This window comes from Pteropus medius, unplaced genomic scaffold (genome assembly GCF_902729225.1).
Source record: "Pteropus medius unplaced genomic scaffold, Ma_sr-lr_union100, whole genome shotgun sequence".
NCBI lineage: Eukaryota > Metazoa > Chordata > Mammalia > Chiroptera > Pteropodidae > Pteropus > Pteropus medius.
The window spans coordinates 7,264,053-7,289,687 of record NW_024343733.1 but is presented as its reverse complement, the minus strand read 5'-3'; the positions used below and the strand labels follow the sequence as shown (position 1 = coordinate 7,289,687).

The window sequence follows — 25,635 nt, the reverse complement described above, 5'->3', positions numbered from 1 at the left end:
GTAATACCTCACCACCTGCTTAGTTGTGCAGACAACTCTTTCAAGTTTAGATAATAATACTGTGTGCCCGAAGTTTAACCATTTTCCCTATCTTAGTCATTTTCCACATGTCTGAGACAGGTATTTAATATTTCTGATAAAGGGAGTTCATAAGAGACTTGAATTTCTCAACTCCTTTATGTTTCAGTAACAGGGACAGTCATCTGAATCTCTCCCCCTTGACCTGTTAGGGTACAGCTTACACTGGTCAGCTTTGTGAAGTAGATCATCCTCTTTTTAGACTGTAGCTCCTTACCCTCCTGCCCTTTCTCCCCTGTCTTGAGACCCTCACCTTTATGGTTTTCCCAGTCTACTGGTCCTATCTGGCCTTGGTCTGGATTCTGTCTGCCGTCCTCTCTTCTGACCAGATTCTCACTTCTCTTGATCTCTCTGCTCCCATTTTACAAGAACCCAACTGTTTATTTTGTCTGATCTTATTCACAGCCTGATTATATATACTGGAGAAAATTAGTTGTCATGATTAGCATTTTTAGCATTACTAAAAATCTCTGGATTCTAATTTCTGCTGGTCTTCAACATGATCTTTTTCCTTGTACTCATTCAGGTCACTTCCTTACCTCCCTTGTGTCTGGTTTGCTTTCACATCTTCTGCATTCAGATCTACTCTCCTACATTCAGTTCTGCTCTCCTACACCTCATTTACAGCACATATTTGCCTCTTGTTTTAGGGGAGACAGATTTTGGTTCATCTGAGGTAGAAGATCTAAATAGCCAGTGCCTTCTTTGGGAAGCAGAACATTTTCTGTATCATGATTATTATGATTATTTTTATTTTTGTCCTCACCGTCTGCATTCAGCTTCTTTTCATTCGACCTCTCAGAATCTGGCTCAGTTAGGAGCCTAATCTTGGTTCATCACCACCAACTGGGCATGGCCAACAGAAGACTTTTGGCCTGATAATAATGTCGTGGATAGGAACATGAGTTTTGAAGGTCAGCACACCTGGGTTTGAATCTCAGTTCTGTCAGCTACTAGTTATGTAATCATAGACAAGTTAATTGACTCCTCTCTGCCTCAGTTTTTTCATCAATAAAATAGGGATTATACTTCATAGCACCGTGGTGAAAACAATACCCTCTTAACAATATGCTTTTTAAAGCTCTTAACACTGTGCTAAGTGCTCAGCAAACTGTGGTCATTGTGATTAATGAGGTCTTTTCTCATTTCTTACTCTACTTCCAGTCCAGAGGTACATGGAGCTGCCTGTACTGCTATCCTTGAATGCTTGACATTAGTGGAAACTTGATGCTCTTAGTCTTTGTTGATTACTTCTAGCTGTTATAGGTCACTGCTAGCCAGCCTGATCTGGACCATTCTAAAATTCTTGCCAGTGAAAGTGGGAGGAAATAACTGAAGAGGAAGGAAATATAAAAGAATGATCAAAAAGTGAGTAACCCATCTCCTTCATCCTGGTCTCTGTCATGACAAGTTCAGAGCACAGTTGAATTACAAAGGTCACTTCAAAGTAGTACTGCCTTGGATTAGAGAGTATCTTTTGCAGAGAATACTAACTATGACTTTGTGGCTACCCTAGCGTTCTTCAGATAAAACAAAGTCTCTTGGTTATGGGTTTTTAGGATGATGATAGTCCCAGCACTAAATCTTGATAGGGTATCTTAGCTCTAGTGACATAGACTAATTTTTTCTATCCATAAAGAAAAAAAGTTAGGTTTTTTAAATACTTTTTCCTTTACTAATTCATGTACTTCAGTCCACCAAAAATTTATGGAACTTTTACTGAGTGTAAGTTAGTACAAGTCTTTATCTTTCTTTGTTTATATCTGTGCATACATATGTGTCCATCCAGCCACATAACTGGATGTGCGGGGTTTTTCCCCATTCTCTTGTGTAACATGTTAAGTTTTGTTTGTTTGTTTTATTTTGTACTTCTAATGTTTAGAAGAAGCTTCACACATAATAATGGAATCTTCTCCTTTTTGTAGCTTGGCCAGTCCTATCAGAGCAGACATATAGGGCATAGCTGAGTTAGGACTAAAACTCGACCTCCTGAATTGAAGTCTGATACTCTTTTCAGATGTTACTTCCTTATAGGGTATCATGTGATAAATTCAATTAATAATAATAATAATGTAATAAAAATGGCTATGCCACTTATTTGGAGGACCTAATAGCTTTCAGGCTTTGCATCTGCTATCTCTACACTCTTTACAATCCTTGAGCTTTCCTCTTTTTTGAGCTTTCCTCATTTTTGAGCCAAGCAAATGGTTGGTCAGAGATGTTAGGTAACTCAGCGATGTCTCAGCTAGTAAGGGGTAGGTTCAGAATTGGAATTCATCTGACTCTTTGGCCTCTGTGTCATTACTGAAGAAATTAAAAAATGCATATATAGACAGCCAAATTTGTCCAAGCTCTGAGCCGTCCAGAGCACCTTTTCAAGAGAGGTTGCATGCATGTTAATGATGATGTCAGATTTTAAGCTGTTATGTCTATATAGCAAAGTAGAGCATTGATTCTTAAAATAATGTAAAATAATATTGGTTTTATAGCTAAAATGACCTTAGACTAGCTTTTATTTGCTCACTTAACAGTTCACACCCTCTATAAAAACCTTTGCACTGGCTTCCTTGGTTAGTAAATTATGAGAGAATCTAACTAAAGTAAGGAATACATTTTCTTTTAAAGCTGTCATTAGTATTATCTACCTACTTATTTTTGGAACATTAATTTGGATCATCCAACTTACTTAGCATCTGAAGACAAGTTAATTTTTATCTGTGAAACGAAGTACTGTAGTTTTGTGTTCAGATAATTAAAGTTCACCAAAATGGGTAGCTTAGAGAACAGCTTAATAGCCTTCTCTAAAAATAACCCATTCACAGTTGATAGGTAGCATTTTAGTTGCTTAACACCGTGTACAGTTTGTGGTCCTTATGCATGATAAGATATCTATTTAGACAAACTTTATTATCCACAAATATTATTGAGTCTCTGTCACGAAATGACTGTAATGACAGAGGACTGGGGAGGATGGGGAGAAAATCTGAACACACCAGAAATTTATATTTATATCAAAGCCTTACAAATGACTGTGGAATGATACTGTCATTGCTCAAAACCCGTTTGGAACATTTCCTTTGGCGTTGCCTTCATTATGAATGTATGAATCATGAAAGAAAATCAACCCCATAATTTTATGGCACAGTTCAATTTTTTAAATCACCTTTTGAGATATAATTTATATACAGTAAACCTAGGTGCTGGGTAGTTCAGTGAATCTTGGCAAATGTATATACTTGTGTAACTACCACCACAGTGAAGATACAGAATGTTGCGTAACTCCAGAAAGCACCCCTGTGCCCCTTTGCAGTCAGTCTTCACCTCAGGTAACCATGGATCAGCTGTCGCTGTAGATCAGCATTCAACTTTTCTAGAATGCCATATAAATAGAATAAAAAAGTCTACTCTGTGTCTGGTTTCTTTCACTTAGCATAGCGGTTTTGCAGATTCATCCTTGTTGCATATATCAGTTGTTTCTTTTTTATTGCTGAGTACTCTTCTATTGTTTTGATGGAGTACAGTTTGTTTGCCCTTTCTTTGTTGATATTTGGGTTCCAGGTTTTTGCTATTATGAATAAAGTGTCGAAAAACATTTATATACAATTCTCTGTGGATATAGATTTTCATTTCTCTTGAGTAAATACTTAGGAGTAGAATTGCCAGATTGTATGGTGTGTGTTTACCTTTTCAGAAATAGCCGAACAATTTTCCATAGTGGTTGTACCATTTTCAGTTCCACCTACAGAGTATGAGAGTTCAAGCTTTTCTACATCCTCATCAACCCTTGGTATAGTCAGTCTTTTTTTATTTTAGCTGTTGTAATGGGTATGTGGTTTTAATTTACATTTCCCTTATGACTCACCAGTCACACAGAAGTGTCTGTTATCTTTTGCCTATTTTAAATATTGTGTTGGTTAGTCTTATTTTGAAATTGTAAGAGTTCTTTATATATTCTAAATACAAGTCATATATTGCACAGCTCATTTTCACCTTGATGGTATTATCTGGCTCATTTACTCATCTCATTCATAAGATTCTACTCAGCACCTTTCCTTTTCAGTTGCCACTGTCATCATTCTTGTTTACTCCAGGGGCTTTACTACTCCCTTCAGAGGTATGGTTGTTTTTCCTTTCCTTTTTAAAATTGTTTTACTGACTTGAGAGTGCTGCTAGTTCATTGTGCCCTTGGCCCTGGAATGCTAAATGTCCTGCAGTGGGTGGCTCAGTTTCACACAATGAACTGATCTGCTTAAAATGCCAGTTATGTGCTTGTTGCTTAGTCCAAGCCACTGTCATCTCTCACTGGTACTTTTACAGTGCTTCAAATGGTTTCCTTTTTTTACTTTTTACTTTTTACAATTCATTCTTCATATCACAGTTGGAGAGATCATTTAAAAATATAAATCGGGCACTTTTTGTCCCCAACTTAAAGCAGAAGTGCACTTAAGATAATTCTTAAATCTCTAGCACAACTGCCAAGTCACTGTCTGTTTCTTCAGCCTCATCCTGAGCCATTCTCTCTCTGCTTCGTACATTCCAGCCAAAGTGACCTCCTTTTGGGTCCACAAATAACTCACACCTAACCTCCTCCCTGCTCAGTAGAATACTTACCTTTTCTTCCACCTGTCACCCAGGCTAATTCCTGTTCATCCTTCAGGTCTCTATTTTAAATGCCACTTCCTTAGAGAAGAAGAGCCTTCCCTAAGCCCGTAATTTAAACTGAGCTCTCTGGTTACCCATAATGACAGTAAATAATGTAATTTACATTTTTTCTTAGCATTTATCATAAATTTATATATGCGTAAAATAGTCATATATTACTATATAAGGTGTATTAATATATGTCTCTTTATATTCCCCCATATTATATAAGTTCATGAGAGCAGGGAGCTTTCTATTTTTACACTGCTGTATCCATAACACTTAATACAATATAGATGATTAATAAATACTTGATAAATAAAATTTATTTTAACATTTAAATGTTTTTAAAGTTACTCAGTATGCCTCCTTCAAGATCTCAAACATATTTCTTTCTCTTGAATACAAAATTCTGTACTAGTTTTTTGTCTGCCATTTCTACCAAATCTATAAACTGCCAACAAAATAAGAGTTCTTAATCTTTTTTGTGCCTTGGATCATTTAGGCAGTCGGTGAAACCTGTGGCTCCTTCTTCGATAAATGTTTTTAAATGAATAAATTATGAATGATTACCAAGGAAATCAGTTACATTGAAATACCACTTCTTAAATATTGAGAAAATACAGCTTTAATGTATGTGCTACTTTATTAATGCCTTAAATAACAAGATCAAGCAGCAGATCTAACAACTATTATAATTTCAAAGTAGTGAGGAGTATAAATATTTCAAGAATTACAACTGTAGTCTCACTAGTCTTAACTATTTCTAATTTTAGCCTCCTTCAGTCTGCAGAAATACCTGTGTTCTGATAGTGTCACTTTCATGGTCCAGGGATTCTATTATCAGAATAAAGTATAGATTTCTCAGCTTTCTCAGTCTGACATCAGCTTTTTTGCTTTTCCCCTGGATGGGCTCTAAACTCCAGCCGTATTGAATTACCCAGCACTTGTACTCAACCTTCCATGCTTTAGCTCCTGCAGCTTCTCCTTTCTATAGGTCTTTCTTATAGACTGCCTATTTTTAAATCTTACCTGCACTATTAAAATACCACCTTCTGAAAGATGTCCACTGATGTTAACATAGAGCAGTGCCTGATATATAATAAGCACTCAATAAATTGTAGCTAGTATTAAATAAGAATTATTCATAAAACTTTGTTTCATTATCACCACCACTTAGTTCCCAATAGTAAACTATAAACATTTTGAGTGATGTACATATATGAAACAAGGCAAAGCATTATATCAGTAAGTGTAAGCAAGCATAATATAAAGCGAACGCATAAATGATTAATGTTTAGAATTTCATTTTGATCTCAGTTTGAATGTTTATCAGTTTTATATCAGAATTCAGTGAGAAAATGATTTAATAAACGTGGACATTTCTTATCCTTTGTACTAAGTCCCCGCAAAAACCACCAGTAATCCTTATAGTAGGTATGTTAGATTTGGAGTGCGAACAGTCATTTTTTATTTAAAAAAAGAAAAAAAACCTTCAAGCTTCTAAGAATTCTGTTTTTTATATTTTAATGTACTTTGTTACTGAGTACTCAATCTGCCTCATATATAATACACCAAAAACAGAAGTCTTGATGCGGGGAACAAGACTTGAAAGTATAACATCGACTATATTAACTGTTGTTGATTTTTACAGTATAGCTAATTAGACCTTGAAAAGATATGTGATCAGGAGTAGATGGTATTAAAAGTTCACAACATAAGCCAGCTGTGTAGAGCTCCTCAAACCCCAGCACTGACAGCTTGTGTAAGAATGCAGTATCTCAAATGGAAGTGTAGCTGTAGGGATCAAGTTGGCTTCCTGAGCTTGTGTGGGCACGACCAGCACTGGAGAGTGGCAGAAGTGCTGAGCACCCTACTTTCAAGGCCACAGACCCAAATGTACCCAGAAAAAGCAAGTATATTCAGCATGGTGGGGGGAATAATGAGACACGATCAAAGAAATATCAGCAAAAGGAACTATACCACAAAAGTAAAGCTAGTCAAATGAATTAAGTCTTAAGAATAAAGTCTAGTTCCTAAACTCTAATAGCCAAATAACTAGAAATCCTGAGATTTTGAAATAATACTTTTTTGAAGTATAAAAGGTACAGTTTTCATACAGCAATTTGAAGAAGGCCTTTTCTTCACATTTTTTCCCCCACACAAATCTGTTACTGTCAGTCCTAACTGGCAAACAGTAGTAGATTTGAAATGGCTCTTCTGTTTCTCAGAGACCAAAATATGTAAAAGTGTTCCTACCTGTCCAAGTGAGAATCTGAAAATAATTACTTACTTTTATAATATAAGAGATGAATCTTGTAAGTTTCTAACTGCAACTGTTCTAAGCTAATACTTGGGCATCAGAATAGGTTTCACTCTGTTGTAATAACAATCCCAGCTATTAAGTTGTGCCTATTGCTTAGTTTTAAAACTAACTTACCAGTGTTGAGAGAGTACTTGTTTCTTTTTTTCCTTGACATTAATGCCTTTATAGAAGTAATTTCTTTCCTTCAGATTTTGTATATGTGAAGATGTTAGATTGCAATTAAATGTATGTTAAACTACTTAATCTTATTCCACAGTTCACTGGATGTTCTGTTTTCCCCCCACACACCCAGTCTTTTTTCTTATTATATTTTGGCTAGTTTCTATTGCTATATCTTCTAGGTCACCAGATTTTTCTTAACTGCATAATCTGTTGCTAATTTCAACCATTGTATTTTTTTCCATCTCTAGAAGTTTGAGTCTTATACCTTCTATTTCTCTATGCTTTACTTTCTTGAACATATGGAATATATTTATAATAGCTATTTTAACATTCTTGTCTACTAATTCTATCATCTGTAATTTCTGGATCTGTGTTTTTAAATTGGCTTTTCTCTTCATTATGGATAGTATTTTTGTGCTTTTTTGGATATCAGTAAGTTTCAATTGCATGTATGACATTGTGGATTCTACAATATAAAATCCTAGATTTTTTGATATTCCTTTAAATATTTGGGGCCTTTCCTCCCCCCCCCCCCGTGATGCATTTAAGTTACCTGGAACAATTTGATCCTTTTGAAGTTTGTTTTTTTTTAAGTGTTTTTAGGCAGGTCCAGAATAACCTTTAGTCAAAAATTAATTTGGCCCCAGTACTGAGTCAGTACTCTTTTGAGGACTCAATTTTTTGCCCATGTGTAAAGAGGTTTTTCCCCTATGGATGATAGGACAGGAAATATTATTCCAGATGGACTAATCCTTCTGCTCCTTTCTAGAGTAGTTCCTTTCCCAGCCTTGGATTTTATCATGCACATGTTCTGGTCATTGCTCAGCTGAAGACTCAAAAGAAAACCAACAATTTGCAGATCGTCCCAACCTTCTATGAAGTCTTCTACTCTCCCGTACTCTTCCCTACAAATTCTGACTGGCGTGGACTCCCTAAACCCTGAATTTTGTCCTCAACTCAGGGAGACTGCCAGGCTCCATTTGAGTTTCCCTTCTCTGCATAGCAGCCTGGAAACTCCAGGCAGTAAGCTCACTTGCTGACCTGTGCTGCCTGTTGTTAGATGTCAGAAAACTATTGTTTCATGCATATTGTCTATAGTTTCTTTAATTATTTAAGGTAGGAGAGTAAATCAGTTCCTATTCTTTCCTCGTGGCTAGAAGCAAAAGCCTGTGAAGGTATTTAGAACTCATTTGAAAACTCAAATTATTTTCTTATTTTAAGCTGTCTTGTCTTATATAACCTACATACACTTCATTGGTTATTTTTGTCTCGCAATGGAATAGACAAATGATAAGACAAAAGACAATTTAAATTATGTCTTAAATTATTCATGATCCCATCATCTAAATAGTTTTATAAATCGCTTCCTCTAGAGAAATATTTTTAAGCTGCAGTCTGATTTTATTTTGAGTCTTACCTTTAGTTAATATGATCTTCATACTTAGTTTAATGGCTGCACATGACCTATTAATATTCCAACATGTAATCCATATGTTTGGCAATTCAGGCTTTGCTCTATTAGGTAGTGATACAGTAAATTTCTTCATATATCATCCCTATTTTTAAGGATGCTCAAAGGGAGAAAGGCAGGTGGGATTTTTTTTTTCCCAGTCTGCAATGAATATTTAGGCTTTGTTAGGTATTTACTAAAAGTTTGTCAAACGATTGAGGTGGCATTTAACTTATGAAGTTCATTTAGGTAAAGTTTATTTAACCTTTTTAGGAATACTTTTATTTCATCAAGCATTCATCTTTATTTTTATGGGAGAGTAAAATAACTAATTATGAAATGTTTTGTTTTCTTCTACTTATTAAATTTAAGCCTGTATTATCTACATTATTTCATCAGATAAACTTTTATGTTGGAATAATCTTAGGTTTACAGAAAAGTTGCAAAGATGGTACAAGAGGTTTCTGTATGCCTTCTACCCAGTTTGTTTCCCCTATGTTAATTATCATCTTACATTACTGTAGTACATTTATCAAAACTAAGAAACCACCATTGACGTGTTATAACTCCAGACTTTATTCAGACTTTGCTTTTCCACTGATTTCCTTTTTCTGTTCCACAGCCCAATCCAGGATGTCAAATGCATTTAGGTGTCGTGTCTCCTTCGTCTCTGGTCTGTGACTGTTTCTTACTCTTTGTTTTTATGACCTTGACTGTTTTAGAGAGTACTGGTCAAGTATTTTATAGAATGTCCCTTAATTGGGTTTGTTGAATGTTCTTCTCATTATTAGAGTAGAATTGTAGGTTTGGGGAAAGAATATCACAGAGATGAAATGCCCTTCTCCTTTCATCTCATCAGGGCTCACAATCACGTGACATCACTGGTGATGTTAACTGTGATCACTTGGTTGAGATGGTATCTGCCAGGTTCCATCACAATAAAGTTACTGTTTTTCCCTTTATAAATTCTATTCTTTGGAAACAAGTCACTAAATTTAGCCCACCCAAAAGGTGTGGGGCATGGGGGAGATTAATTTCCATCACCTGGTGGGGAGAGTATCTGTACATATTATTTGGAATTCTTTCAAGATTTGTCTCTTCTCCCCATTTAATCAACCATTCATGTTAATATAGACTTGATGTATTTTTTTTTATACTTTGGATTATTACCTAATACTGCACTATTTTGTTGCTCAAATTGTTCCACTTTTGGCTATTGGGAGCTCTTTTAGGTTGGTTTTTGTTGTTGTTCCTTCGACATGCCCCCATTTTGGTTTTTGAGCGCTTTTTGGCACTACACCATGCTCTTGGCTCATTTTGTGTTTTTCCTGCCCTCACTCCTAGAACCAGCTATTTTTTTTAAGGAGTTCAGGTTCCTTTTATTGGAGGAAGATATTGAGAAGCTAAGATCTGGGCACTGGATATAGTTGAATACTCTCAACTTTCTGATATTAAATATCAGAAATATATTAATAGTTAACTTGATCAGAAGTGTAATAAGTAGCCAATTAGTTGTCAAAACCTTTTGAACGCAAAACAAAACTAGCCTTTTCAGTCAAATGACATCCTTCACTTGGCAAACTTTAAATGCATATTTGGTCTATAGTTCAGTATCAAACAGTGTAGGGCAGGGAACCCGAACTGGTCTGTGTTGCCGCTTATGCCATATTCCTTCCTGGCTTTGAAGTCTGGTTCAGGACTACATTTGAAATACCCTTGGGCCGCTAGGAAGGATGGTTGGCCTGCAGTTCATTGGTATTCCAGGCATCTTGGGGATAGGGAGCTAAGACAGGGAGAAACTGGATTGTCAAGACCCAAAGAATTTGTGGCTTATCTACAGAATTTTCATTAGCAAGTCTGACTTTGGGAGGCATCAGATAAGCATAATATTTTGTTTCTCCACTCAAATTGGATTGAAATGCTATAAAGAAGACATGAGTAATTCAGAACAGATAGTTCTACCTTTGAAAAATTTAGTCTAATTGAACGAGAGCATTTGAACAGGATGGAGCTAGGAAACATGAGGTTTGTGAAATAGGCACCCAGTCCCCCTGAGTCTGCCTATGGCCACTTTTCCAGAGCTATGGCTCTCACCATCGTCGTAAGTTGGCTGTAAGGGCGCCTGCCTGGTGCACTGCCCTCCCCAATACATTCTTTTGGCTATAAGGGCGCCTGCCTGGTGTACTGCCCTCCCCAATACATTCTTTCAGCAATCTGCTACTTGAGGGACTATTATAAAAATATCAATGATGCCATGCTTAAACTCTCTGCATAACATCCTTTGATGGCTTCCCAGGATTAAATTGTAGATGTCTAAATATGGCCTGGCTCCTGCTTATACCTCCAGCTTTAACCCCACCATGTCCCTGTGTGCCCCATGCTCCATTGCCCCCAGGTTCCTGCAGGCCTCTGCATCTTTGCCTATGCTGTCTGCTTTGCCTGAAGTGCATTCTGCCTTCTCATAGCCATACACCCACAGTTTATCATGCAGAGGAATATAAAGCAGACAGAGCTGCAGAAACTGGGCCTGCTGTTCCAGAGAACTACAGAGGCACTGCCTTGATTCTTGATGACTTCCCAATTCTTCCCTCCCTCAGGTCCTCACCCAAGTTTCTGTGTTTCAGTAATCTTAGGAGCCTTCTCTTCCACCTGCCCCTCACCCCTCAGCCTTCAACCAACCCATTGCTTTCATAACATCCTGTGCCTCAGTTCACCTGGATTTACCAGCCATTCTATTCTCTTCCTCCTTGCCTTCTTAAAAATTTGCCACCTGTATTTTGCCCTCTGCTGTCCCCATTCCCCTCCTTTTACTGAACTTATACCCAGGTTACCACAGATCATCTTATTGCAGATTCAGTAAATGCTTTCTAGTTTTTATCTTAATCTCTCCTGTTTAGAACATTTTCTTTCTTTGGCTTCTGAAGCACCACTTTCTTCTGCTTCTACATAGTTTATATCAGGGGTCCCCAACCCCCAGGCCATGGACTGATACTGATCCATGGCCTGTTAGGAACTGGGCCGCACAGCAGGAGGTGAGCAGCAGGGGATCAAGTGAAGCTTCATCCATATTTGCAGCTGCTCCCCAGAGCTTACATCACCGCCTCAGCTCAACCTCAGATCAGGCACTGGATTCTCATAGGAGCACCTGTCCCTGATGCCAAAAAGGTTGAGGACCACTCATTTATAGTACATGGGCTGCATAGTTGGACAACCAGAGTTTTCCTTCCATTATTAGTTGTTATTTTCTCAGTCTTCAGCCGGTTCCTCTTCCTCTGACTGCTCCTGAGTTCTGTCTTCAGACTTCTTTTCTCAACATCTCCCCTCAGCAATGCTACCACTATGGCTTCTGTTAAAGATTCCTTTATATCTTATTCCCAACCTTGATCTCACTCTCCTTAGTGATGCTGGAAACACAGGACCTTCATTTCTTCCATCTGAATCACCCACAAGCATCCTTAGATTTTTAAATCAGAAAGTTCAAGACTGTCCTTGTTGTCCTCTGCCCCCATTTTCATTTGTACCAACAAAACCCAGGCCTTCGTTAATGTTTGCAAGGCCTCAGTCAAGAATGCAAATGGAGCCCTCATATACCATATAAATCAAACTAAGAAACATCAGATAAAATATATTCTCTCGTACCATGACTGATAAATCTTAAAGACCTAGAAGGTCAGGTTCAAATTAAATTCTTGGGCTTTTTAAAGTTCAGTGCCAGAAGTTCAAGGAGAGCAGGCCTCCAGCATAGTCCTCTGTGAGCTTGAGCTTGTGTGCTTCGATACCCAGCCTGATATTCCAGATTCCAGGTGCAGTGCACACCCTGCAAACGCTGCCCCTTGGCCAGCCCTTGTGTACATAGTGGAGGAGCAGTCTGCTCTTAGCAGAGCTACCATTCAAAAGACCCACAAGCCTTGGAAGCAGACTCAGGAGATGGGATTCTGGGGCTCCTGATGTGCATGTTCCCAGACCCCATGAACTTCATGAGGAGGGGCATGGCTGGGTGATGACCACTGGTCCCCATAGATGTCCTCATTTTCCTCTCCACGTGTTGGCACTTGCTTTTCTTTGTAGCCTTGCTCTTCTTTCAAAAGCCTGCTCATCCTTCGGGATATGGTTTCTGTAGGCCTCATCTTTTAATCCTCTCCTTAATACCTTTATTTGGATTTAATCTACCCAGCTTCTTGTGTTTCAGATGTGTTTTATTTTGATAGAGGCAGTGTATGTTGTCTGTTCCTGTTTCCTTCACTCATTAAATTGCAAGCTTCTCAAAAGCAGGATCATTATTTGGTTTTGCCACCAGTCCTAACATGAAGTCTCACAAATGGGAAGTGCTTAACAAGTGTGGCTTGAAGCTACCACAACTCTGGCATCACTCTTGTGTTGTTGTGGTAACCATATCAAAACAGGAAATGAAGTTAGTTTAGCATGACTTGTTCATAATTGACTCATGCTGGTTCCCTTTTCTTCCCTAAGTGATCACAAAACATCTGTTAAATAATCTACTCCAGAATGTTGTGGACTTTTGCTTCCATATTACTAGTCAGATATGTTTCTGGAATCTGTTCCTACCCACCCTAGAATCAACCATGTAACCAAGGAACCTTGGTTCCTTTCATTTTAAACTGCTCTTTTAAGAAGTAATTGATACACAATATACTACACATATTTAAAGTGTACAGCTTGATAAATTTTGACATATACTCATGAAACTATCAGTACAATCAGGATAATAACCATTCATCACCTCCAAAAGTTATCTGGTTTCCATTTGTGTAGTCCTCCCTCTCACTAGCCCACCAACCCAACTGATCTGCTATCTGTTTAGATTAGTTTGCATTTTATATGAATCAAAGTGCTTTGCTTTTAGTCTGGCTTCATTCAGCATAATTATTTTAAGATTCATGTGTTGTTTATATCAATAATTTATTCCCTTTTATTGATGAATAGTAGGAATCTGTTTTGAGAATTGAGTATGTTCACCTTGACCCCTTTCCATTCCCCACAATTTATGGACTCAATAGAATTTATCTGGGACTTGAGGCTGCATTTATGTAAGATGACTGAGTGATATCAATAGCTTGAGCTCCTGAAAGGACGGAGTATTATTTATAATCTTTGTATCCTGTTAGAATAATCTTCAGTACATAGACGATACTATCTCAATGCTGGGCAAAAGTTTCTCCCTTAAATCAGGTGTGTGTGTTTGTGTGTATCTGTGTGTGTCTGTTTTAAATAATGTATCCGATTTCATTTTTAAAGATTATTCTCTTAGGTGGGAATGAGGTTAAATTAAGATTTTTTAATATCTTTTCCCAATAATTATTTTTCAGGTATTTTTGTATTGGGCAAGAACACTTTCTCCTTTAAAGAGTATCCTAGCATTCCACTAGTATTTTCCTGTGTTTTGTTTTTGTTTTAGTTTTTTTTTTTCCTAATTAAAAAAAATTTTTTAGAACGCCTACAGCACCTGGTCTTCCTCGGTGGTCTCCCATCGAAGTACTAACCAAGCCCGACCCTGCTTAGCTTCCAAGATCAGATGGTATCGGGCTTGTTCAGGGTAGCATGGCCGTAGGCCTAATTAAAATTTTTTAAATATATTTTAAAGAGGTTCACATCACTCTTCAATCAAACAATATAAAGAGCTATACAATGAAGGTTTTTGTTCCTCTATCTGTCCAATTCCAGCCTGGTATTCTGTCTCTCCCTCCACCACTACCCATCTTACTTTCTTGTGTATCCTTCCAGACTTTATGCAAACACAAGCAAATGTTAATATATATTTTACTTTCATTTTTTATCAGGAAAAAAAAGATAACGTATTATCTACTGCTAGACCTTGCTTTTTTTCACTTTATACATCTCGAAGATCTTTGCATGTCATTCCTTTTCAGCTGCATATAATTCCACTGTATAGATACCCATTTTCCTATTGATGGACCTCTTTTTAAATCAGTTTTTTTATAGAGTCACATGCAGTTGTAAGAAATAATACAGAGAGATCCCAGTTTCCCCCAATGGTAACATCTTGCATAACTATATTATGATACTGTGCATAGATTGACATTAATAAAATTTATATAGCTCGTTCATATGTCACTAGTTTTCTATGCTCTCATTTGTGTGTGTGCTTGTTCTATGCAGTTTTATCAGATGTAGGTTTCTGTAATTACTACCATTTTGGGGGTGTCTATTGAAATGTTTGATTTTTTTTTTCCCCTTTGAAAAAATTTAAAATTTTCTAATCATAGTAAAAAACATTGTGAAATTTACCATTTTTAAGTATATAGTGAGTAGTTCTAAGTACATTCACATTATTGTGCAACAGATCTGTAGAACTTTTCATCTCGAAAGACTAAAACTGTACCCTTGAACGCCATCTCCTCATTTCTCCCTTCCCTCAGCCTTTAGTAACCATCATTCTACTTTCTGATTCTGTGAGTTTGACAGCTTTAGATGCCACATATGAGTGGAATCATGCAGTATTTTCTGTTTGTGACTGGCTTATGTCACTTAGCATAATGTCCTTGAAGTTAATCTATGATGTAGCATGCGATAGAATGTCCTTCTTTTTTGTGTATAGCACATTTTCTTTATCCATTCATCCATCATTGAACATTTGTGCTATGGCCACCTCTTGACTATTATGAATAGTGAACATGGATGTACCAGTATCTCTTTGAGATCCTGTTTTGGATGCTTTTTGGTTTATACCCGGAAGTGGGATTGCTGAGTCATATGATAATTTTATGTTTAATTTTTTCAGGAACTTCCGTAGTGTTTTCCAGTGGCTGGACCATTTTACATTCACAGCAGTGCACAAGGGTTCCAGTTTTTCCACATCCTCTCTGACACTTTCTGAATTTTTGGTGGGGTTGGTTGGTTTGTTTTTTGATAGTGGCAATACTTACAGGTGTGAAGTGATAGCTTGTTGTGGTTTTGATTTTCGTTAAATTAGTGATGATCAGCTTTTTCTATGTTTATTGGCCGTTTATCTTTGGCAAAATTTATTCAACATGTCTTATTTTTAATGTGTTTATTTTTAATTGAACCATTCCTGAAGAATTCCTAAGATTAAATATTACTTGAACATAATAGATTATTATTTTAATGTATTATCAAATTATATTTACTCATTTACTTTTTGTTGATTTTAAAGCTTATGCTTATAAATAAAATTGGTCTTTAGTTTTGATTCTTGTTCTTTATCATCATCAATTATTCTTTTTGATTTATTTTTAATTATAGTTGACATACAATATTATATTAGTGTCAGGTATACAACATACTGCTTCAACATTTATATACCTTACATAGTGATCACCACAATAAACCTAGTAACCGTCTGTCACCATACATAGTTAATACGATAGATTATACATAAAAGCGAAATCATATGATATTTGTCTTTCTCTGTCCAACTTACTTCACTAAACATGATAGGTCCATTCCTGGCAAGATTTCATTCTTTTTTATAACTGAGTAACTTCTATTGCATATATGTATCATTTCTTTATTCATCCATCCATCAATAGGCACCTAGGTTGTTTCCATATCCTGGCTATTGTAAACAATGCTGCAGCGAAAATAGTGGTGCATATATCTTTATGAATTATTGTTTTCGTTTCTTTGGATAAATACCCAGATGTGGAATTCCTGGGTCATACAGTAGTTCTGTTTTTGGTTTTTTGAGGACTCGCTATACCATTTTCCATAGTGACTGTATTAATTTGCTGTCCTACCAACAGTGCACTATGGTACCCTTTTCTCCACATCCTCGCCAACACTTACTTGTTGTCTTTGGATAATAGCCATTTTGACAGATGTGTGGTGATAACCTCATTGTGGTTTTGATTTGCATTACCCGATAATTAGTGATATTGAACATCTTTTCATGTGTTTGTTGGCCATTTGTGTATCTTTGGAAAATGTATATTCACGTCCTCTGCCCATTTTTTAATTGGATTGTTTGTTTTTTTGATGTTGAGTTGTATGAGTTCTTTATATATTTTGGATAGTAAACCCCTTATTGGATATATCATTTGCACATATCCCATTCAGTAGGTTGCAGTTTCGTGTTGTTGATGGTTTCCTTCACTGTGCAAAAAACTTTTTAGTTTGATGTAGTCTCGTGTTTATTTTTGCTTCTGTTGCCTTTGCCCAAGGAGATATATCCAAAAATATATATATATTGCTCACTCCAATGTCAGACAGTTTACTGCCTGTTTTTTTTTTCCCCCTAGGAATTTTATAGTTTCAGGTTTTATGTTTAAATCTTTAATCCAATTTGAGTTTATTTTTATATATGGTGTAAAAGTATGGTCTTATAGTTCCCCTCCCATTTGGCAGATGCCCTAGGGGTTAGTAAATGGATTGCTTTCTGATAGCCTAGGTGCTCTTTAAACCACTGTTTTTTAATTGTACCCCAGGGTGGGCAAGTCTGTGTGCAGGCCTTTCATTGATCCCTCCCTTTATCAGGTCAGTGCTTTGAGGATGGGATCCCTTTGGTACCTTGTCTCCATCTCTCCTACCCATTCCTATGTGGTCTCTCTTGTTGATTGCATGGAAGCTATTCAGTCAGCCCTCATTTCTTCTTCAGGGGGAATTGCTCTGTCTGTAGGTATAAATTTGATGTGTTTGTGGGAGGGGGTGAGTTTAGACTTCCTACACTGTCGTTTTGGACTGGAAGTCCTTATTTATTTATTTTTAATTATAATTCAGCCATATAGGAATGAGAAGAAATTCTTTATTCATTTAACCTTGAACAGTTTATTTAATCTTGAATTTTTATTTTTGAAAAGAACAAGTTTATCAGTTAAAAGAAAAATATGAATATCTAAAATTAACCCATCTAAAGACTGTAGTCACAGATTGGTTTAAGATCCCAAACTGCAACCATAAGTTGTTTACAGGAGACACATTTAAAGCAAAAGCTGTAGTGGCATAGCAGTAGTTGGGAGAAGGGAATGAGCAAAGATTAACTTCTGAGAGGGGGGAAAAAAACAGTTGATAATGCCAAAATGATTTTAAAACAAACACTAAGAGTCACCAGAAATAATCCATGGTAAAAGGTATACTGAAAAAAATAAAAATAAAACAAAACAGATTGAATGAGAAGTGAGCAAATATAGCGTTATTGTGAAAGTGTAAACTCTTCATGATCAGTTCTTTGGCAGATAGTGTAAACCAGAAAAGCAGCAGAATGGAGAAGAACAGACAGGAGTAGACCTAACTCCATAGACAGGGTCACACCTTCTTTTCAAGTGGGAACCAGTGAAGATGATCTCATGCCTTCTCACTTAAAACAGGCTAGTTTGTTATTTATTTCATCTCTGAGTGTTGATACAGTTAGAGGGGTACACTGACCATAAACCCCTTCCCCCAACAGTCTTGTTCTTGAAAGCAAATTTATGGCCATGTTTGACTACCATGTTTCAGTAAAACTAGAAATTTTAGTGTAGAGTTTAAACCAGTAATTTACAGCCATTTTAACCTATGTTCCCTTTGTTTGTTTGTTTGTTTGTTGTTTTTTTTTTGTAACTCAGGGACTAGCTATGATTTGAATTACTCAAAAAGTTAATTTCTGAAAATATTCCTAATATTGAATAAGCTTGCTTAAACAACATGTACATATCCCTTTGTTTGGTTTAGGCCTTCATTCAGCAAACCAAAGCAAAATAAGATTTGAATAATGATTGTTTTATTTAAGAACATATTTTTAATTTTAAAGGATTGGGGGATATCTGTGTACAGTGTATTAATGGTATTGTGGGCGAATTGAGGCTGAGTGAGATAAGGTCTCTCCTGCAGCATAGTTTTTTGATGGAGTCAGGCAAATGCATCAAATAAGTCTCAAAATAAGTAGACTGATAAATATCATTGTAGAAGCACAGACTTGAGAATAAACTTTACTGTTTTATATTTCTAGCATTTCCCTCAGGAAACAAGAAATAATGTCTTATTGCCTGTCAATTTTATTTCATTGCCCCAGTCAGTGGACCAGACATTGGTATTTATTGTTATAAAAAGCTTTTATAGAGAAGATTCAATAGAATACTGATAAAAATATAGTAATAATATTTAAGATTCAAATTCATCATAAAATTAAAGATAGAATTATTACTTCTGCTTGGAATTCAGACCTTAAGGACAACTTAGAAATAACTGGGCCTTTGTTATGGCTATGAAAGTATTTTTTGAAGAATACTTTTAGGTTTTGTTATAAGACTACTCAAACACCTTGGTTAAATATTTTTGGGCGAAGGGTGAGGAGAAAGAGTGATGTAATTTTGCAAGTAAGACAAAGTTGATATAAGTATTCAAGGTGTCTTCTCGGGTCCATTTTTGTTAGGGATGAAGATGTGGTTGATGGTCGTTTGAATGTTTCTGCTGAATTAGGGGAATCTAATACAACAGCAGGAAGTTGTTTTGGAGGCAGAAATGATTACTCTCACCAGAATGCTGTTGCTGTTAAAAACAGTGGGAAAATGTTTTTGTGTATATATGTGGCATAAACCCATGTTGCTGGGTTTATGAAAATGGCCATCCACAGTTACCAGGGCCAGGCCAGGCCCTCGGTTAGGTCTGAGATTCAGTATGTGCTCTATACTGTGCCAGCTGCATCCTCTAGCTGCATGATAGCTTGAGGCCTTTTTGTGGATAATATACATGCTGCCTTCATGTGTATGAAACAAATATTTACCCAGAGTGCTAAACATTTAATACTTTACCAGTTTGCATTCTTTCTGCCAAGATGTTCTGAAAACAGTTCTTAATGCCATCTCTTCCCTCCCCCATCTCCTTTTTTTTTTTTAGCTCTGCTTATGATAATGTCAACAAAGTTCGAGTAGCTATCAAGAAAATCAGCCCTTTTGAGCACCAGACCTACTGCCAGAGAACCCTGAGGGAGATAAAAATCTTACTGCGCTTCAGACACGAGAACATCATTGGAATCAATGATATTATTCGAGCGCCAACCATCGAGCAAATGAAAGATGTGTATCCTTTTCAGACAGCTGACTCCACTGCTTGATCACCTTGTCAAGTAAATGTAACTTGAAATGTCCTGGACTTACAGAGTAAAAGAAAAGTATATAAAGCACATTTAAGGGGAAATTGTAATCTGCTTGCCATTTACTATAACACTTGCATAATATAAAGTTTTTCTCTGATTTATTTTATCAGTTGTATCTATTTTTAGTGCCTTTGGCAAGTCTGATGTTTTTTCTTGTTAGCTTCAGTAAAGATTTCCTTTAAGTGTAGTTATGGGAAATCTTGGTTAGTAACCATTTCCAGTCACGCTTTCTCCATTCAGGATATGGTTTGTTATGATGATGAAAAGGAAAAGAAGAGCCGTGGACTAAGAAAGAGGATACCCTGGATATCACCTAGTCAAATCTACTGTCCTGATCTTAGACAAAGTCATTTTATCTCTAGATCTCAGTTTTCTTATTTTTAAAATCAAGGTACTAGCCCTCAAGATCTTTAAGGCTAATCAGCTCTGAAATTATGTTACTAATTATGACCAACATTTGGAAATCTGGACTAAACAGGTCCTGAGGATGCAACCTGGGTAAAGACTACACTTGAAAGAATAGAAGCATTAAGTATACGGAAGAGTATCTGCCAGAAGAAAGTTAGAGTTTCAGCTAGTACTGCATTCCTACCAGTTTGCTTAATTAGCATTCCGCCCCTCCCTGAAGAGGCAGCTCACTGTCTCTAGGCAGCCCTTTCCATTTTTAAACAGCTCCGTTACTAAGTTGTAGTGATATTTTAAGTGAAATGCCTCCTGCTGCTATCACCTGTTGTCCTGCTTTACCTTTTGGGTAAAAATTAAGTCTCTTTCAGATGACAAGTTTTCGAGTTGGTTTCCTTTGAATCCCATACTATGTCTCATCTATCATGAATATGTAGGAGACGTACAATAATATTTACACAGAAATTAATAAGAAATGCAAAAACATTGCTAATGAAATAATATTATAAAATTAAAAGCTAAAGGCTTTTATAATTTAATTTCTATAAGAAAAAAGTTAGCCATAGCTAAAATTCTGAATGCTTAGTTACATAGATTGGCAAGAAAGCAAGAGGAGCACGCTAGCATGAGCCCCTTCTAAGCCTGATTTCACCAGATCTTAATATTAATTAATTGAAGGATCAAGCAAATAAATAAGGGTCGAATTTAGTAGCAGTGTATTTTAGGCCTATATTTCCAAAAATTTTATGGTAGATTTTTGAGGAGAATGAGAGAACTAAAAGCAAGGTAAAAGAACAGTGACATTACAAGTTGCCGAGACAAAGAGAAGAGGATGTGTATAATGTTTGCTCGTCCACCACCCTCTCCCAGTCCCTTCCAACAAAAACTTCTTAGAGGGGCTTTGTGATGGTGGACAACTTGGAGAACAGGGATAACCCACAATAGCCTGTTTGAGGTTTCATTCTAAGCCCATAATCGGTCACATCAGGCAGATATAATGCCTGTTGTCTCACAGGACCTAAAAAGGAGTTAACTACTTCATATTCCTTCCATAAAGATATATAAGTTGTCATCAGTTTCTCATTTCCATAGGGGCCTCATGATGTAATAATGGACTGTTTGGGGAGAGGGTTCGTTTTGTCTTCAGTGCTCTGCTGAGTGTGACCAGCTATTTGGTGTGTTACCTTAACCCCGTCCAAACAGATATATAGTGCAGGACCTCATGGAAACAGATCTCTACAAGCTCTTGAAGACACAACACCTCAGCAACGACCATATCTGCTATTTTCTTTACCAGATCCTCAGAGGGTTAAAGTATATCCATTCAGCTAATGTGCTGCACCGTGACCTCAAACCTTCCAACCTGCTGCTCAACACCACCTGTGATCTCAAGGTCAGCCAGATTATTTACTCTTAGGACGCTATATATTGAAAAAACTCTTTTACACGGTGGCATTTCTATTATTAAAATTATACCAGAAATACACGAAAACATTTTTATGGCAAAAAAAAAAAAAAATGCAAGAATGCTAGTTTTCTTCTTTTATCTCATTGCACCTTCCTCTCCAGAGATAACCACTAAAACAGATTTGTGTATGTTCTTCCAAAGTTTTTTCTATACTATTGCATACATTTGTACATATATATATATATATATATATATATATATATATATATAGGATCACATGCATTATGCGTAAGTTAAAAAGTGATCTGTTTCATTGGTGACATTTTTCTTCAATAAATTTTATGCAGAGAACACTCAGAAAACCTCACTGACAATAACACCTAAATAAGCCATTCTCAGTAAATAGGTAAGCTCTAGATACTTTACTGTCCTGAGAATTCTCTTGAAAATGGGCAATGCGTGTGTATATATTTCTATTTTATTAGGTAGCAGAGCTAAATAAATAGGGAGATCTACAAATGTCTTAAATATGATGAAGGGATGTAGATTCAGTCTGATAAAAATACATGTGAATTCAAGAAGACCTAGCTAAATGGAAAGACATCCCATATTCATAGAATGGAGGACTTAGTATTATTAAGATAGTAGTACTCCCCAAATTGATCTATAGATTCAATGCAGTTCCTGTCAAAGCCTCAGGTAGGCTTTTTTTGCAGAAATGGATAGGCTGTTCCTGAAATGCATATGGAAATTCAAGAGACGCAGAAAAGCCAAAATAATCTTACAGAAGAATAAAGTTGGAGGACTCACACTTTCTGATTTCAAAATGTACTACAAAGCTCTGGTAATCAAGACAGTGGGATATTGGCATAAGAGTATTCATGTAGATCAATGGAATAGAATTGAGAATCAGTAAATCTATGTGTTTGTGATTGGCTGATTTTCAATAAGTGCCAAGATCATTGGGGAAAGAATAGTCTTTTCAACAATGGTGCTGGACCAATTGGATAGGCACATGCAGAAGAATATAATATTGGACCCACCTCATGTACAAAAATTCACTCAAAATGAATCAAAGACCTAAATTTAAGACCTAAAACTAGAATACACTTAGAAAACAGGAGTAAATTTTTGCAGTCTTGCGTTAGGCAGAGCCTTAGACATAACATCAAAAGTACAAGCAACAAAAGAAAAAAAAAATTAGATTTCATCAAGCTTAGAAACTTGTGCTACAAAGTAAACCATCAAAAAAAAAGTGAAGACAACCCACAGAATGGGAGACAATATTTGTAAATCGTATATCTGATAAGAGACATCTGGAATATATGAAAAACAACTCAACAATTAAAAGATAATAAATAGTCCAATTTAAAAATGGACAAAAGACCTGAATAGATATTGATCTAAAGAAGATATACAAATGACCAATAAGTATATCATTAGTCAGTAGGGAAATGCAAATCAAAACCAAAATGAGAAAACACTTCATACAAACTAGGATGGCTGTAATCAAAAAGTCAGATGATTAGTGTTAGTTAGCAAAGATTCCACTCCTATGTGTATATCCGAGTAAAATTAAAACATGTATCCACATAAAAAGTAACACAAATATTCATAGTAGCAAAATAACCCAAAAGTGGAATGAATGTCCAGATGATGGATAAATGTGGTAGATTTCATATAAATAAAAGAAGCCCATCATAAGAGACTACATATTGTATAGTTTCATTTATATGAAATGACCAGAACAGACAAATCTATAGTGACAAAAAGTAGATTAGTGGTTGCCTAAAGCCAGTGAGATTGAGAATAGACTGCTAATGGGTATAAGGTTTCTTTTTGCAGTTACAGAAATGTTCTAATATTGGATGGTGATAATGGTTGTATAACTCTGTGATTATTATACCAAAACCGTTGAATTGTGTACTTTACGTGGGTTAGTTGAATGGTATGTGAATTATACTTTAATAAAACTGTTTAAAAAGTACATTTAGATGTATAGCAGTGATTGTTTCTTGGACTGAAGTTCAGCAGACATTCCTGTGAGAAGCCCTGTAAGATGTACCTGGCAAGGGAGATAGATAAGTGTCTGTTCCTGAAATAGGTCAGAAATTTGAAACAATGGATGATTGTAATAATATCTGCTATGACAGAGATATTGAAAAGAATGATATACAAATACAAAGGAGAGAGGTGGGTTAGTTCTGGCTGGAGCTATGAGAGGCATCAGGAAGAAGATTGTATCTCTCTAAGGATGGGAAGGCTTTCAGTAGACAAGTGGCTGTGTTGGGCATAGGGTATTGTAGGCAGAAGGAACAACAGAAATAAAAGTAAATAGTAAGGGCCTAGTACACAAACAGAGACCTGCTCCATGCAGCTACAGCTTTGGGTAAGTAAAAAGGAATCATTGATACTAAAGCTGGAGAAGTTGGTTGGAGGTAAATCACGGAGAGTCTTCTGGAACTGTCTATAAAAGGCAGTGGTTTCTGTCATTAGATGGTCTGCTTGTCTGCTGTCATTGGGAGTCTAAAACAGAGTGGCTGACATCCCGTGAGGTGTTATGGAAGACAGATTACTACATAAGAAATGGTTGGATTGGACTCTTGTTACCTCTTAAGATACTTCCAAGTTAGATGCATGTACTTTCCACATGGGATGTAACTAGATCCTTTCCCATGGATCTATGCAATTAAAAACCAGGTGGGTATAAAAGGAATGAAGCCCTTTTAGGAATGGCCACGCTTCGTTGGCTCTTAGTGGTTTTCTCAGAAAATTACAGTGAATATTTTTGTGTCTCCTAGTGTTTTCTCTTTCTGTTTCTTTCTGCCACAATACTGTTACTGCAGATTGCTTTTGTTTTTGGCGAGACACTCCCAATCAATATTTTATGTAATATTTCTGGGAAAAGTTGACTTTTGTTTGAAAATGCCTCATCCTTAAGAATACAAACAGAATCATACTACTTTGTCTGTTGTCTCTTCACTGTTAGCAGACTTGTCTTTACCTAGGGCCATTTTATTCACTACTCACTCAAATTTACAACCACACTGATATATGTGTATTGTTAGCCATCTGCACTATCCAGGCATTGTTTTTAAAACCCAATTTAACACAGAGACTCAAAAACACAATAGGATGGTTTAGATATTTACACAGTATAATTCACCCACATTTTTTAAAATGTATATATGGGCTGTGCATCATTCACATGGGCATAAATATTCAGAAGAGACTCTCATTCCAAAGACAAGTTTGGTATACATCATTACTGATTTGTCATGGCGAGTACGTCTGAAAGGCAGATTGGGGGGTATGGTGGCAGTTCAGGTACATATATCTTGGGAGAGAGCACTGATAGGGAGAATAGTCTTTTCTGATTGAGCTCTAGAGTCACTACAACAATCACATCCTCAGTACCTTGGAGTAATCCCACTGCTCATCCCAGTGGCCCCTGTGTCTAGAAAGTTTGTAACCTGTGACATTACTCACCTCTTGTTATTTAGATCTCTTTGAATTTTCAAGTAGGTGATTATGTCATTTCTCCTTTTTCCATTGGCTTCTGTGTTACTGAAGTGTTTCCTACTCTTGAGCCCTCAAGATGTCAGCTCTTGTCAGTGTCTTAGTCCTTTAACTTTTGACTCTGATACCAGTTAAGGCCAACAGCAATCAGATTCCTTTTTGGTTTCCATAAACATACTTTGCACTTGCTGTCTGAAGCCCTGGGACCCAACAGAGGCTGGCTTCTGGGGACCATTCTGGGACTCAGTTTTGACTCTTTTTATTTCCCAGGGCCATAGAAACGCAAAGAATTGGAGATTCTGCTAGCATATTTTTAATGGAACTACCAGGAGGTCGTGGTCTCTAGCAGTCTGTATCTTTGCTTTTTGCTAGACTGAGTCCACAGAAATCCCATTAGGAGTCCTGGGATGCTGGGATCACAGCACGTGTGGTTCTGGACGTACTGGACTCTAGAAGATAGGAAATGAAACCTGTCTTTGGAGCTTCCTTTGTTTTATGAATATTTGAATTTACATAGCCCAAAAAGTAGGCAGGTAGAAGGTGCTATAGGTTATTTTATGTTTATTGTACCATATGCTAGT

At 36.6% G+C, this 25,635-nt stretch overlaps 1 protein-coding gene and 1 pseudogene across 2 annotated transcripts in view; one reads left to right on the top strand and one right to left on the bottom strand.

Moving 5' to 3' along the window:
• MAPK1 (mitogen-activated protein kinase 1) overlaps positions 1-25,635 on the top strand; it is an 82,772-nt gene that overhangs the window by 27,323 nt on the left and 29,814 nt on the right. For both annotated transcript variants that reach the window (XM_039868444.1, XM_039868443.1), the window contains 2 exons: positions 19,467-19,649; positions 21,331-21,520. In XM_039868444.1, the coding sequence (XP_039724378.1) occupies positions 19,467-19,649; positions 21,331-21,520 (373 nt within the window). The remainder of the gene's footprint in view (positions 1-19,466; positions 19,650-21,330; positions 21,521-25,635) is intronic.
• On the bottom strand, positions 14,110-14,228 carry LOC120606907 (uncharacterized; annotated as a pseudogene).